Genomic DNA, 16129 nt, shown 5'->3' on the forward strand with positions numbered 1-16129 from the left:
TGACTTTATAAATTTAGAGTCTGTCAAAAGTTATATTGCTAAGAGGTCTAAGACACGAACAGTTAATACAAAATTTACATGCCAATGTAATAAAACTAAACAAAGCATGATTAAGCCATTAAACATCATGCAATAATCAATATAGTGCAAAGGGTACAAAGGCAGCAACATATCTGAAGTCCACTATCTGCAAGAAACTCACTTCAAGTTAATTTCTGACTCTCAGATGGAAAATTTGCCGAAATTAAACAAGATATGCTATTTTTCTGAAAGAAAAATGAGCTTACCCAGCTGTGAAGTATTTTACTTTAAATACTGATTGCACTGCAGTTTCAGAGCCCAGAAATGAAACAACCTGCTGCTCTCACCACTGTTACATCCCTCTTATGGAGGGGCAGCTATCTGCTGGAACAGTGGAAGCCATCTCATTTGTTATCTTAGACACTTTGTTGAACACAAATCTTGTTGCTGAAACAATGCTGAGTGTTATTTTTGCGTAGTTTGCAGGCACGTTACTCTGTGGTTGCAGTTAGATCTATACAGCTACACAGGTATATGTGCTCATAAATCTGCATGCACAATGAGCCTTAAAGTTTTTGATTGCAGAGCAATTTTATCCATGGATTTAATTTTGGAAAGAATACACATTAAGATGGTACTATCAAACCCACTACCACCAATGCAAGGTATTTCCCCATTTCCTTGCCATTGTTTTGGATTAAACATTAGAAATTATTAAAGTTGGATAGTGACAGTTATTACATCATTTACAAAACCAGCTATTTGGAAGTTACATGAACTTAAAGATAGTAATCAAACCTATAACGTTACTTACAAGTTTTTGTACTTTACATAGAATTCCTCTATTTCTACCTCCTCTCCATTCTCCATCTACAAGAAAAGAATTGTTGAAACGTGAATTAAACCACTGAACAGCCCAATTTAGTTAATGATTAAAACTAACTGAAACACAGAATACGGTCGCCACATAGAGAGACAAGTGGAGGTGCAGGAAAGCGTTTGTGGGGGGAGGACATGGGTGAGGAGTTTCCTCCAGCAGCTTACCCAAGTACATACTGCACTGCTTACTACAACTTCCAAGACATGAATCATTTGAACTCCTCCCTAACCACATGCAGCTTCATTCACAACCTCACCCCAAACCTGGCTTTCTGCCAAACCCACAGTGTTCAGTAGAAGCCAAGTGTACCATTTTCTCAGGCAGCAGCCAATTAGCAACTGCACTCCTGAATGCCATATGTATTATTTTTGGCTGGCTCATGGCAACTTTACATTGTGGGTTTTGTAATGTTTTAAAAAAGAGTTTTAAAGGGGGTTTATTCCTCCATATAGTTAATAACTCCAAACAAGGAGCCATATAAAACTAAACCTTATACCTCTGCTAGAATTTTAGTGCATCAGTGTTCGTGGCTTTAGTTTTACTCTACGGTGCAATTAAATTCACTCAGGCAAGATGTCTCACATACAGAGCAGCCAAATTAAATTAACACCCAAAAACTACATTTAAAGCAAGGTTAAAGTTGTGATATAAACCAGAAAAACCAAGGGCATTCAGTGCTAAGGGTTGAGACTACCCTTAATTCATCCCCAGTGCCAAAGTATTGCATAACATATGGCATGTAATACTTTGTTGAATTACTCCTGAACCCAGCCATAGGACAAACTAAGGACAGTGCACCAGGCACACGTTTAGAATTCAGTTTATGTCACAACATTAACGGTTTGTGTTTACTAATGAACTTTGGAACAATTTTAAACAGAAGAGGATTTTCTGTTTTACATCCGTCACCAGGGACAACAACATCTGTAATAAATATGGTACGTAGTGCTAAACAGACAACGCTGTTGACTCCTGTGTAAGAGAACATACTCCATCTTTTTTTTATAGATATACTAAAAAAAAAAGAGGACAAAAAGAATATACAAAAGACAGACAACTTTGAAGCTGGAGGATGAACTGTCATCTTCCAAATTCTCTTAGAAGCAAAGTTGTTGGCTAGACATTACCTCCACAGCAGTGCAATTAAAGAACAACAGCAGCAGCTGCATCAAACTCTGTTCTAGCACAGTAAAGAAAAAGCTAATGCATTCCTAATCCCCGATTTACAGAGTATTCCTTCTCTTCCAGACTAGCAAGGGATTTTATAATTTCAGCATTTATATCACTCCAGTAGCGTTCCTTTCTAGTGAGAGGAGCAACACCAGCTTCCACCTAGTTCTCCCTGAAGAAATGGAAGAAGATAAGGTATTCCTGCTGCTACTGCTTCTCGAATCCTCTGCTGAAGATAAACTACCGTCCCCTAACCCTAAACACACTGGGAAGAAGCTTCTCTGTCACTTACAAAGATCCTATCAAAGGAAGGAATTTGAAGACTATGGAGATTTTTAAAAAAAAAACAAAAAAATTATAAGGTATTATTTCTCAAGAAAGTATTCACATTTAGAGGTCAAAACTGTATTTAAAAAAAAAAGTATTAAAAATTGAGATCCCATTATCCAAAACTATTCACTATCCTGAGGCAAAAATCAGTCTTTAAGAAGTCATCCCTAACTTTAAGGCATTAACTTTTTTAATTTCTGAAATGAATTATGTCCAAGTCTCTTTGATTAGTTTTAAATCAGAATCCTTTGAGATATATCAGCCTTACAATGACAACATGGTTAAACACCTTTACATAAAGGTTTAATGTTAGCCAGTTTAAATCCCCTCAACAGTGTTTCAGTCAAGTGTATTATCTGTCAACTATCACCTTAATAACAATGATTTACAATGTAAATCTTGACAAATCCTGTAACTCTCATGAGTAAAACGTACTTTTGTATGTAACAACTGGTCTATGTTATCATATGCTCTATGAGCGTGCATCAAAGATTCATCTAAATAAGAAATATTTTAGAAAAAAAAATCTTTTTAAAATCTTGCTCTGGCATTCATGCTTATGCCCCCCCCCCCAAAATTCTAATCAAGTTACAAGCATCAGTACTCAAGTAGGTTTTAACAATACATCTGTTTAGGATATACAAGACAGAAGCTTATGCCTTTGACGTCACTGTCCAACTCCCACTACAGGTACGTGTACATTAACCAGGTAAAAGGGTGAGACAGAACATTTGCGCAAAATTCTCCCAAAACTGATTACACAGACATCCTAAATTACCACATGGCAGACTTCTGCAATGCAGAACAGTTCAACCTACCGTGGCCCTGGTGCAACCATAGATTGACAATCTGATCTACAGCCTCTGCAGTTAATTGAAGAAATAAATGACCCTTTCCTGCAAGCAAATACTTCAGAGCACGCAATCTAGCACTGCCATTGCTACAAAAGTGATACAGTAGTACTTGCTAACGCCAAGAGTTATCTGAGCAAGCCACTTGGGTGTAAAGACAAGAAGGAGCTTCAAAAAAACACAGAACAAAAAAGCCAGAAATATCAACTGCTAGAAAACCAGCAGACAGAACACTAATAACAGACACAAAGCAACACATAAAACCCAATCCAACTGACACACAGCACTCAATTGTAAACTGATCAGTTTGTGGAAAAGATGTAGGCATTTGTACACAGTTCAATTAGATCGAATTCTCACCATGTATTGGTAGGCAAAAAGAGAAATTCAAATGTGTAACATGCAAGTATAATGTTCTACAAACCCCACATCTTTCCATAATATGTGCTACTCGCGCTGAATAGAATATTTACTTCTAGTCATTCCTTTTCAAAATTAAGGGGCAGAAATTCCAAGGGGACTGAAGCTGGCCAAGAAAATAATTAGAAAAATGAAAAATTTCCACATAGAAACCGAAGATTGCAGGAACATGATGGTTTGGAAAGAGAGTGATACATGTATTCAATGATTTCTGTAAGAGCGAAGAGTATTCAACAGAATAAAAAATTCCTGCTCAGAACAACAGGGAAAAACACTGTCTTTTTATTTCAAACATCAACTAAAGCAATTTCTACCTTTTCTTCTGTACATTTCAAAAACAGTTGCAAGTACAGTACTGCATCATATCTGGTAACTCCAAAACCAGACTAAGGCTATTTCTGAGAAAATCAGCATAATTTTATGATAAGAAAACTGCTCCAAAAGCGTATTCATTATCTAATGTCCTTCACTTGAATGCAACATCTTTGTTACAACCTAATCCACTGAAAGGTTTCCTAGTGAAGCCTTTCCTCATGTTTATTTTATGCACTGGTCCTGATCGCAGCAATTTTACTTTGATTAGTAATCTAACAACCAGGGTTTTGATGACGTTAGTAAGAGTGTAAAAGACCTTTAATAAAAGCACAGTTGGACACTTCAGATGTTAAATATTCACATCCTGAAATCCATTTTTTTTGGATTTTGGAGAGGAGGGTTGGGGAGAAGAGCAAGGAACGAAGAGACACCCCTCAAACCTGCAAATACAATCCATAAAAAACATTAAAGAAAGAGCTCAAAATAGAGCTTGCCTCCAGCAGAGCTTGCAATCAAAGACATGTAGGCAGCAGACCAACCACTTCCCACAAACTGCAGCAAAATACACACTCCCCATGAGTAATCACACCTTTGTTTGCAAGGGAGAGGAAGAAGAGAAGAATAATTGGTGAAAAACAGCTTCCAATGTAAAGACATTTATGAAAAGACCACATTCTCCTCTCCTGCCTACTAGACCATCAGGACAACTAATTACCAAGTCTGTATTACACAAAATTTACCTGAAAAATAAGCTTATGTTTTGAAATACAAAATACAGCTCTGGACTTCAAAAAAAGCCCTAGAGGTTTTGTGTTGTGAAAGCTGTAGAAACAGGTCAAATTCAATCACAGCCAGTCATAGCATTGCATGAATTTAGGTTTATAAAGCTATTAATGATGTTATGACAGTAGTAATAAAATTAAAGAACAAAAAAACCAATCCCCCTCAATCCCCAAAATGCCACAACATAAGAAAAAAATAATAATCCCTGAAAAAAGGTAACTTTCCCTGCTCTAATTTGAAAATTAACACTTTGAGGAAAAGAAATATTTCTGGTTAAGATCAACACAAGTACCATACCTATACTAATCAGACAGCTTTCTGCCCAACTGCAGTGCAATTCAGAGAATTAGCTACACAAAAGAGTCTATAAAATATAATAATGCCCTTTTTGGAACAAGTTCTTTGCTACTTCCTACTCAGAGTTTATTAGTTTGGAAGTGCAAGGGCCAATCAAGTTGTGAAGCAGATTAGACGAATCTGAAAGCAAAATAAGCACGTAACCAGCAACCAGGGCAGAATTAAAAAAGAGAACCACACTTAACTAAACAGAGTGTTTCTTTCACCTTTTTAGCACAGCGACAAAGAAGGTATTAACCACCTGTATACGTAACGTTCTTGATTATGTGTTAGTTGTTTTAGCTCCTAAGCACACCCACTATCAAAAGACACAAACTATATGGGCGAGGATTTATCTTTATTAGAAAAGGCAGAAACTTAGTCAGCAGGAGAATTCTCTCACTCCTCAAACTCCCATGAAATGCCACCTTGAAGAGCACCATAGATTTTACTCAGGCATATGTATTTGCAAAAACCAAAATTCTCATCCGAAAAAATGCAAGAAAAGAGCAGAAGACTAAACATGTAATCTGTTTCGTGTATGTCTATCCAAAACCATGTTAAACACTCTCTAAAGACACTTTCAGGGAACCTCCTCTATTCAATAAAACAGTTTTTGAACTTAGAATATCTGAGGTATTTTAAGAACTTAATATGGGCTTCCGTAGAAATATGCTTAGCCTGTTTAAAAATGTGGCGGGAAGGGCTTTTGTTTTGTTTACCTTTTTCTTGACTGTACGGCTACTCATGATTTTCTCCACAACAGGACCTTCAGCATCAACAGACTCCTGCATCATAAATACCACACAAGAGTTATGGGGGTGCATCTTTTTTACTTAAAGACTTCCTTCATTAGAAAACCTTCGAACAGTTTTTTTGTAACAGGAGTTTAATACACAGGAGGACTTTCTCCCTCTAGCATGGGAACTGAGAGGATTCAAATAAATTTAATGCCATACCAAAGGATTGAAGGACACTTTTAAGAGCTAACGCAACTCTAGCTCTCTCAGTAAGGCTGACATGCACAGATACAGCCACAGGGGCAGTTCACCTCTCCTAAAATAACACACATGACTTTCAGCAACATACAGTCTAAATATTAGATGATGTTCAGAAACTCTAGTTGGCTGTGTAAGTGTCCACATGATAGCTATCAAAATTGCCTGCAATTCTCTATTACATTAATTCATGATTACAACTGCAGGCAAACTTCCCAAATTCTCCTTCTGATAAGACACAATTAACAATGGAGATCACATACAGTATTTCACAGGGCTTAACAAATTGTCAAATGAAATACCAAAGAATACGTATATATTCTCCAATAGGTCATCAGTTAGTTAAGTGAAGTAGTTCTTTGAAAAAGTACTACAAAACAATGAGACTGTTACAACAGTCATTCCCTACATTATTACCCCTCATCTTATTCAAACTATTTTATCCATCATTTACATTGCACAGAGAATAAAGTGTACCCTGCTGGGTACTACAAGGCAGTAATTTCATAAAGGGGTTCTTATGGTGCCTAGCAGCAGGGGACAAGCTTGAGTGGTTTATTAAAGTCACAGAAGCCAGATCACTGAATTCACAGAAGCAGATTCAAGACTCCTAGCAGTCCAGTTTAGGTTTCCTTTAGGCAGAGACCATTAATTTCAAACAACTATGTCAAACTGCCTATCATCAGCTTGTAAACAAAGCCATGAATTAATATAGTCTTTAAGAAGGTAAAAAGCTAATGCTTTCTGGCACACTGTGCCAACCACGGATGAGTATTATTCAGGAAACGGGCCTATATTTGAACTCTGAATGCTGCAGTTACAGCCACGTTTCCAGCCGTTCGTATCTGACCTGTTGCTCTGACTGAGAAGTGTTTGAAGGAGAGTCTCTTCCAGCAGCATCAGCATCATCGGCCTCCTCATCTGAAATCTTGAACTCCAGGTCTTCTGTATAACGCTTCCTCTTCACCTGCCTGCTGGAGCGTCGCTTCTAAATAGAAAGCATGGATATATTTCTTGAGAAGCAAAACTGGTAAAGCAGCAGAATAACTGAGAAAAGTTCTTTGTGTTTCTCAAATACATTAGGATGTAGTGAATGATGTAGTTTTTACAGCACCCTGGTAGAAAGAGTGGAATCAAGACACTGCTATTCTAAATTCCTGCCTGTAAGTTCTTAGTTAATTAAAAAAAAAAAAGAAAAAAGAAAAAAGAAAAAGAAAAGAAAAAATGACCAAACAAAAAAAATCCACTTCATTCTTGTATGCTTGTTCCGAGTTGGAAAGTGGTATTTTCCTTTTTTTTTTTAGCATTACTAAAACCACATTAGAAAATTAGAAAGCGTTTATCAGAAAGCAATTAAAAACCCAAGAAGTTGCACCTCTCAATTCACGTCTATGACAAACTTTGACAGATGGCCGATGCAGGAACCAAACACCACCTTCCCGCAGCATGGCCCATAGTGTTGCTAAGCAGTGACAACGCACTTTCTTGCTCTCCCCATCCACCTAGTTGTAGTCAGATTATCTTGTAGGGGAAATACAATGAAATACGATTTCCTCACTCCACTGACCCAGCGCTGCTCTCAGAAAGACATCCTGCAGCACAGCATGGGAAAAGGCCCCAAACTAATAGAGGAGAACAAAAAACTTGAACCACCCCAAATGGAAAGCACAGTGTCCCCATACTCTCATCTCCATGATGAGAGAAAGCTTCAGAGAAACTGAACAAAACCAATCTGTAAAATACATAAGCATGCATTTGGCAGAATTTGCAACCTGAGACTCAGTGCCAGACACCGTTTTCTGCAACAATAAAAATCAAATTCCCAGATACTCTGCATCAGGTTATATACTACGAAAAGCTGAGAGCTTATGCTGTTGAAAGAACTGTCAACTGAGCATCAAATATCTCAATGGACTGATTTATCTATTAAAAAAAAAAGATGCTGAATATCAACCGTTAAAAAAAACTTTATGAATTGATATAGTACTTATTTTTACATCTTTCTCAGCTTAACACACATCTTCACCAGTACATGTAAATACTTCTGCAGCTTGTCTAACAGATCCATGCACTTGGGTCTCTCAATGTACATAGACAAAGTCAAATATTTCCTTTAGACAGTTAATTGTACTTTCTGAAGCACAAATATCTGACGCACTTCACAAAATTAGAAATTCTTTCTTTAATATAAAATGAAATTTTTGAGCAAAGGTTAAGTTTATATCACCCTTTTAAACAATGGTGATGTTACTTCTACCTTTAACATAGTAACTTATGGGGGGTTCCCATAAAACTGTAACAATATTTTTATACTAAAAACAGATACCACTTGGCAAATTGCACCCTCATTTCCATAATCACTGATGGCAGTTTTCTTTTGGCTCAATAGGTAAGTCTTACCATTATTTTTGGCACCAAAAATCTCTTCTTCCATCTCCCTAACAGAAAGGATGCCTAAAACGTAATGGAAATCCTCTATTTGATATTTATTGACTCGGTTAACTTCCTGTTTCCTCTAACGTCCACATGACGCTTTGCAATTGTTACGCATTGTTGTCGGAAACTGTGCATATATTTACCTGCATCAGATTATCTTCTACCCATCAACTGATCTATAGATGGAAAGGTCAGTAGTAGGCTTGATATTGGAATATAAAAAAATCTGTATGGTAACACACAAAAGTAAATATTTTTCCTCTCTAAAGATAACAATGTATCACTTTGTGCCTTACTACATAATATCATTACAGAAGACTCTGTATTTAACCGAATAATGCAAGTGTTTTAGACAACTGCATAACATCAATCTCAGTCGGGAAACACGTAACAAGTTTATTAATCCTAGCTGGCCTAGGGTGTGTGGTGGTAACCATTCCGTAAGTTTACTGCAAAGAAGTGTGGGCACAGTAGAACGTGCAGTTCAAGAAAGCATTATGGAAACAAAGATTACCTGGAATATTTTATTACATTTCATTAAAAAGGGATGCAAATATCCTAACTAAAAGAAGAAATATTTCAAATGTAAAATTTATGACCCAACTGAGTTTCACAGAGAGGTTTGTCCCGCTAAACTGAAAACAAGTAAAACACACATGCATACTGAACTGTAGACAGAATAATCTGCAAATTAACAAAAAAAACCATCCGCCCCAAAAGTTTCTTCTACATCTTTTGTCAACACCATTAATCAGGCTAAGATGGACTTGTGTCATAGTACACAAAACTTGTTCTTCAAACATTTTAACCTTTGCATGGTATATCTCAGCTTTTCCAATTCAGAATACGTGGCTAGCATGAATCAGAAATAATGCTGGTTTTCTGTTGCTGCTTTTGTTTTTAACCAGAATCCATTAGGTTGCTCAAATTTCATTATATTTTACATCCTTCTGGAACACAGTAAGAGGCAAGGAATAAACGATGTTTGTGTTGGGATATCCCTGTTTGCCACCCTTTTCACCAGGCTGCTTCTACCATTCTCAAGTGATTGTCACTCTCGCCATCTCTCATAACTAGAGGCAACACATCCACACCCTGATATGCAACAGATAAATGCAATGGATTTCAGCAATACCAGCATGACTGTTTAGGAGTCTCATACTTTCTCCACCACAATTTGCCTCTACCCTTTCATAAGGGAATTCTTAATTTTTGTTGCCCACTCTGAGCACTGCCAGCAGAAGCAAGCCAGGAGCTGACCACTTCTGAATGTGGCTAATGACAGAGCACACAAAAGTTACCATATATGCTAGTTCTATTTCCAGATTTTCTTTACCTGAAATAAAGCTGGGATAGAAAGTGATTGGTGCACAGCAGTCGAGAGAAATTATTAATGTTAACCAATGACTGGTAGCCCTGCAAAAAGGCCCTTCATCCATTAAAGCAGTGCAGTTACAACTCCCTGACACGCACGTTTCTAACATCCTGCTCTGTCATGTCTTATTCTTGATTTCAGACGGTTTGCAAAGCCAATGCAAGAAGAAACACGAGGCTGATAAGCAAGATCTCAAAACAGTATATTAAGTCTACAGAACAGAAAATTTAGCACCGTAACTGCAACAGTGATGGAAGAGAACACACAAAAATATAGCAGCACCATACACATATCTGCAGGTAACAAGACTGTAAAGTGAAACGATGATGAGGAATATTTGTTTTAGTAAAATATTCACCGCGGTGATTTCCAGTTGTCATCCTCATTCTAAGCAACACAGAAAATACCCAAAGACCTCTATCTCTGTAACAAAGACTGCAAAAGCTAACATTCTACACATCTGAATTGGCAAAAGCTACACTGAACATGAAAGACAGCATTACCTGAACCCCTGGGTCATCTTCATCTTCAGGATGAGGTGATGGTGGCGGAGTTTTTTCCAAATCTGAGTTTTCAGAACCTTCCTTTCCCTTGTTAACCTTTTTCTTCGCAGCACTGGTTTCTGAATCTGTTTTCTTGTTACTGAAACAGAGGTATTTTTAATCAATATTTGTACAAAAATGTAAGCGAAAAGTGTTTAAAAAAATAGCTAATTTGCAAGATGTTTATTTTCAGTGACTTCATTATTTTCAGATGCTTTCCTTATTTAAGTACTTAGACATAACCATAAAATCAATGATGCATGGGCCATCGCTATACATCTCCCATTCCTTAACAACAGACACCTCACCTCTTCTAGATCTTGGACAGCGACACTGAATTCGTATTCAACAAGAAACTAAAAATGAGACTGGAAAGGAAAAGTGGCTCTCCCAAACCTGCGCTTTCTGAGAGAGGTGTTTGGGCAACCTGACACATGTGAAGAGAAACAGAATTACACATGTACTTGTCTTGGTATTAACTATGCGGACCAGGTGAGTGGAACCAGAGGAAGCACTACCAAAACAAAGGACCGAATGAGAAGCGTCTTTGTTTTCTTCTACCATCCCTGCTATTTCCAGGCATGAGAAGCGCTTTTGTGTCAGCTCTGAGGACACCCGTACAGCCTCAATGCATGCAACCACAGCTTGTACGGGGCAAAAACCACCCAGCTGGTATCTCCGCATCTACATGATACTACAAAGCTGTATCCACTGACTGCAGAGAAAGGTTTTCGGGGCTTGTTTCTCCCCCTCCTCCCTATGAAACTGTTTGCCACCCGAGGAGCTGGGACCCCCTCTCTCCAAGTGCACTCACAGGCCTGGAAATGGGCGAGGACACACATATCAAAATCCAGCTTTCAATAACGCTGTCACCAAATCACGCACCGAGGCGATCTTCATCATCGCGGGGGTGAAATTTTTAAATGGCAACGAAGAAGAATCGATGGTACAAGTCAGTAATTTTACGCACTTTCAGCCTTTGGGTCTCGCATGGGTTTTCTCTGCTCTTTTCTCCCCTCTGTGGTCAACCCCTCCCGACCCGGGGCGACTCGACAGGCTGGGTGTGGAAGCTGCCAAGGCGCTGAGGAGCAGGGCAGAGTTACGCGCCAGTACCCAACAAACGGCAAGCACGGGTTGCCAAGAAGCGAGACGGGCACTTCTGTACGGCTTCCACACCCTCAGCATCTCCATTTCATGCCCGGGACACTGCCTGGGGTCTGGTTTTCCCTCACCAACCCCAGCCTTGTAACTTCTCAGACAAACTCCAGCTTTAGGCTCGTTCACCTGGCTCAGCACCCACCGTTTCAGAGCTGTGATTTGAAATTTCCGAACACGGTGACAGGCGGCTCTGGGACCGGGGCAGCACCGCGGCGGCACGGACCCCTCCGGCCGCCCGCGCTTCAGCTAACGCCGACTTTGAAATAACATTCACGGGACCGGGAGTGTTGGAGGTGAATCTGCGTTATCCACAGGGGGTGACGCGGCCTTCCGCTCCACAAAATCACCTCAAAACGTGAGGGCTTGGAAATAATAACGGGGGGTGGGGGGGCGTGACCCGGCGGCAGGCGCGCGGCCGCAAGCCAAGCCCCGCGGCCCGGCGCGCGCGCGGCCCTGCCCGCCGGCCGGCCGGCCTCCCCCGGGCGCGCGGGCCGCGCGCGGGCCGCGGCTCCCCTCGCGGCGTTTGTTTCCGCTCTAGCTGCCACCAATGGCACAAAGCCGCAGCTGAAGCGGGGCCCCTTGCCTTTCATCCGCGCGCCGAGAGCGCTCGCGTCGCCCCGGCAACCCGCGGCCACGTGACCAGCACCTGCTCCGCTGGCTGGCGGCCACCGACTGCAGCCATCTGCTTCCCTCAATCAGCGCCCGGGCGCTCCCGGCACCTGCGCGGCCGCGTCCTCTGCCCCCCCCGGGTCCCCGCTCCCCCCCCGCCGCCTTTATCGAACCGCCGCGAAACCGCTTCCCGAAAGAACGCCAAACCCCAAAACGCAGCCCAAAGCTCGGGTGTTTCTGGGATTCGCTTCGATCGCAGGCGGGCCGGGCCTGCCGGACGGCGCCCCCCGCCCGAACCCCCGTCAACCGGAGCACGGCGCCCAGTTAAGCTCGGTAGTCGCTGCCGTGCGCCGGATGCGCCGCCGCCGCCTGTGAATAACCGGCTTAAAGCCGGGAAGAACGGCGCGGCCGAGGTCTGAGGAAACGCCAGTTTGCCGAAAGGCCGGGCGGTGCTAACGGGGGCCGGCCTGCCCCGGGCGGACCGACCTGCGGCCGCGGTCCAGACAAAGCCCCCGACGGGTGGCGGGGCAGCAGGTCTACCCCGACAAAGGTTACTTCCCGGCTCCTGTCGGACCCTTCCCCGCTGGCAGGGGCAGGAGCTCGGCGCATTCCGTGAGCCCTGCCCGAGCCGCTCTCGGTAAGGGATACGCGGCTGAGGGTCTCGCCCTTGCCGGGCCGGTTCAAACCAGGCGCATGGGAAGGAGCCACCGGCTCGGGGAGAACAAAGCCCGGGCGCAGCTCCAGCGGGAGTTTTAATTTCTGAATTCAGCGCGAGAATTGCTCTGCCTTGCCCGGCCGCGGCTTCTCCCAGACAAGGCGGGAAGGCGCAGCGCACGCCGCGGCAGAGCAGCGCCGTCCCGGCGAGGCTTCCCCTCCCAGCGCCGCGCACGCAGCAGCTGCGCCCGGCCGGGGGTGAAGCGCCTCTCCGCGCCTCAAACCTGTGCTTGGACACCCTGGCGCGACCGGTCGGGCCCGTGTGTCAGTGCTTAGCTCTGGGTGCACATCTGACAGCACTTTACAAATCTGGCAACAAGGAAGGCAAACTGTAACGCACACATTTAGACAACTGTCTCGTATTTGCTTTTACACATACACAAATACAAAATTTAGCCAATTCCACGAGAGACAAGATAGTGTCCAGTTCCAAAACAAGAACCAGAAATCCGGGAGGAACTAAAGCACAATTTGCCACACACAAAACAGTAACATATTTTAAAACTGTCACTTAAAAACTAGTCCTTCTACTCAAGTGATACAAGCACAGACATTTCAGATCAGATGTCTTACAGTCTCACTGTCCAATGCCACTTTCTGGTTTCATCCTCTTACCCAGAGGACTGCATAGCATACTGAGCAAAGGGGATCAGTCAGAAAACAACCTGCAGAATCTCAGATGAGCCAGCAACATGAAGGAAAACACGGGCTGAAAGCAGTTAAGTAGGAAAACTGAAAAGGAATCTTGAATTACAATTTGAGAACAAGTATCCAAACTCTGATGAAGCGTTTTGTGGCAGTCAGTCAAGCAGCCACCTACAGAACTAGGTCAAACTCCAGGACTTACCAGGGCCAAACCATCCGACTCAAAAATACCCCAAAAAGCATGGCATGCTTCGCGGGATTAAGAGTGGAAGTAATTAGCCCGTGTGTTTACCTTGTGCAGCTGGTTCATGTGATCTGGGTAACTGACAGATCTGTTTATTAGTGTAATTTATGATGGCTATCAGGATTTGGATAATGCTTTTTTTCTGTAATTTAAGCAGTTAAAATAAGTCAGACAGAATATTGATCCCTATTTTACTGTTTGGGAACACTGTCCTGTGACAAAGCCATGACTGGAACCTGGTTTAAAAAGAAAAAAAAAAATACATTGCACATCCACTGTGGAGCATCAAAACCATAAAAAATATAATCCTTCCCTCTCAAAATGTTGGAATTGTCAGACTTTCCGTACTGCCTTACCTGAGGAAAACAATTTTATTTTTTTTTTAAAGCTCCTAGTGTAATCAAAACCTTTTTTTGTTTTTAATCCGTTTTCGTATGTCACAAAAGCAGGAAAAAAAACTGGACACAAGGTTTATTCCAGGCTGAAAACTCAGCCAAATCACTGAAGAATACGCTTCGGCAACAGCGGAGCCCGCGAGGCCCCCGCCTGCAGCAAAGGCAAAGGTAAGCGCAGGGCGGCTGGGCCGGTTCGGAAGGGAGGCGGGGACAGGTGTGAACAGGAACAGCCGCCTCGGCGGACGTGCGCACGGAAATCCCGCACCATTTCCTGCTCTCTCCCCTTCCTGCCTGGCTCAGGACCACGCGAGCTTGGGAGTGGAAACAGCCGCCGCAGGACCCCTCTTCCTGACCCCCAGCTCCCCAGGGTGCTGCGTCCTGCTCCCGCACCACTCGCCCCTCTTTTCCCGCTTCTGCGGGGCCAGGAGCCGTCCCCGTTCTAACACAGCGCACAGCGAGTCCGTGCGCCAAAAAAGCCTGTCTCCACCTCCCTGTGGAAGGGCTGACAAGGCTTGGGCTCGGCACTCGCCCTACCCTGCATCCCAGGCCGCTGCCGTACACGTGGCGCTGGAAGGACGAAGAGCTTCCCCTGCACGGGGAGGGGAGGGGAGGCAGCAGATGAGAGCAGCCCCGCAGAGCATCGTCCACTGCTTCGAAGAGACAGGAGGGGGGACGAGCTCCTGCAAAGAGCTGCCATTTGGCCCTCGCAAGTAGTTACCTCTTCTCCCACCATGATTGGTGGCCGCTCTCTAGGGTTTCATAGGAAGCAGCGGGAGAGAGATCAGCTGCGCTGCAGCATGATCTTCTCAAACAGGTGTTCCTCATCTCCTCCAGGGACGGGCACAGGAGGAACAGACATCTGAGCCATGACTTTGCAATTCAGTAGGACTACTTGCCTTTCCCTGTCCATCTACTTTCGGAAAAAAAACGCCCGCTTTGCATGTGCCTGAAGCTGGCTCCGTAACATTAAGAGCCCACAGAATTTAACGGAAAACCTTCACTTGTGTTCCTAGGTATACCTGTATTTTGCTTTCAAACTCAACTAGTTTGGTCCACAATAGATTTGTCTTGCAAATGCTTTTTTTCCAGCCACCACTGTATTTGTCTTTCTGTATTGGCAGGATTGGGCTAATATCCATGACAAGTGTAACAGTACAATATTAATGTGTGATCTTTCTTTCAAAATCACCAAGGATGCAGTGTAACATCCTAGCAGCCCATTTGGGTGTTTTCTTTCTTTTTAGGATGCCACGGGACACACAATTCAAACAAGCATGAAATTAATCAGCTTCTTCCATTCTCCAACCAGACTCTTGTCCCTCATATGCAGGTGCATTTCAGTGAGGCAGGCTGCTCATTTTGTCACAACTTACACCAAAGATAGAAGAGCTGTGAAGAATAAAATTTCTGGGGTTTTGTTGTTGTTTGTTTACTAAAAGGATTACACTGCTAGTCAAAATTGGAACTGAAATAACAGGGTTGAATTATGAGCATTACAAAATCGTTAAGATACTTAAATACCAGATTTTTTTATCTGTGTGTATACTTTAATACAGCCTGTGTCAAAAGTAACTATCAAGGACTTGTTACGCTCCATCAAAAAAACTGTTATTCTTCAATAAATACATTTCCGATGTCTGACTTTATTTTTCTGAATTCTACGTGAGTACAAAACTCTTCTATTAAAACCGACCAGCTTATTTAGGAATGAAAACCACCAGTTTTGCGCAGCATTTAGAAATCTGAAAGCCACACTACTCCTTTCAATGCTTAGAAGCAAAACAATGAGCAATATAAGTATCAGTAATAAACACATGCCAGACACTATCAAAATATTTCACTTCTACATAATCATCCACAATCTATATTAACTTGCATTAATTTCACTCATCTTAGCTACTGTAATA

General features: G+C 42.4%; 1 protein-coding gene across 4 annotated transcripts in view; it reads right to left on the minus strand.

Annotated features, from left to right (window-relative positions):
* The window catches only part of CHD7 (chromodomain helicase DNA binding protein 7), a 133476-nt gene that overhangs the window by 41459 nt on the left and 75888 nt on the right, over positions 1–16129 (minus strand). For all 4 annotated transcript variants that reach the window (XM_075416096.1, XM_075416097.1, XM_075416093.1 and 1 more), the window contains exons 4-7: positions 10419–10557; positions 6955–7092; positions 5829–5894; positions 836–891 (exon numbers count right to left, since the gene is read on the minus strand). In XM_075416096.1, the coding sequence (XP_075272211.1) occupies positions 836–891; positions 5829–5894; positions 6955–7092; positions 10419–10557 (399 nt within the window). The remainder of the gene's footprint in view (positions 1–835; positions 892–5828; positions 5895–6954; positions 7093–10418; positions 10558–16129) is intronic.

The sequence above is a fragment of the Opisthocomus hoazin genome, chromosome 3, assembly GCF_030867145.1.
Source record: "Opisthocomus hoazin isolate bOpiHoa1 chromosome 3, bOpiHoa1.hap1, whole genome shotgun sequence".
NCBI classification, from domain to species: Eukaryota; Metazoa; Chordata; class Aves; order Opisthocomiformes; family Opisthocomidae; genus Opisthocomus; species Opisthocomus hoazin.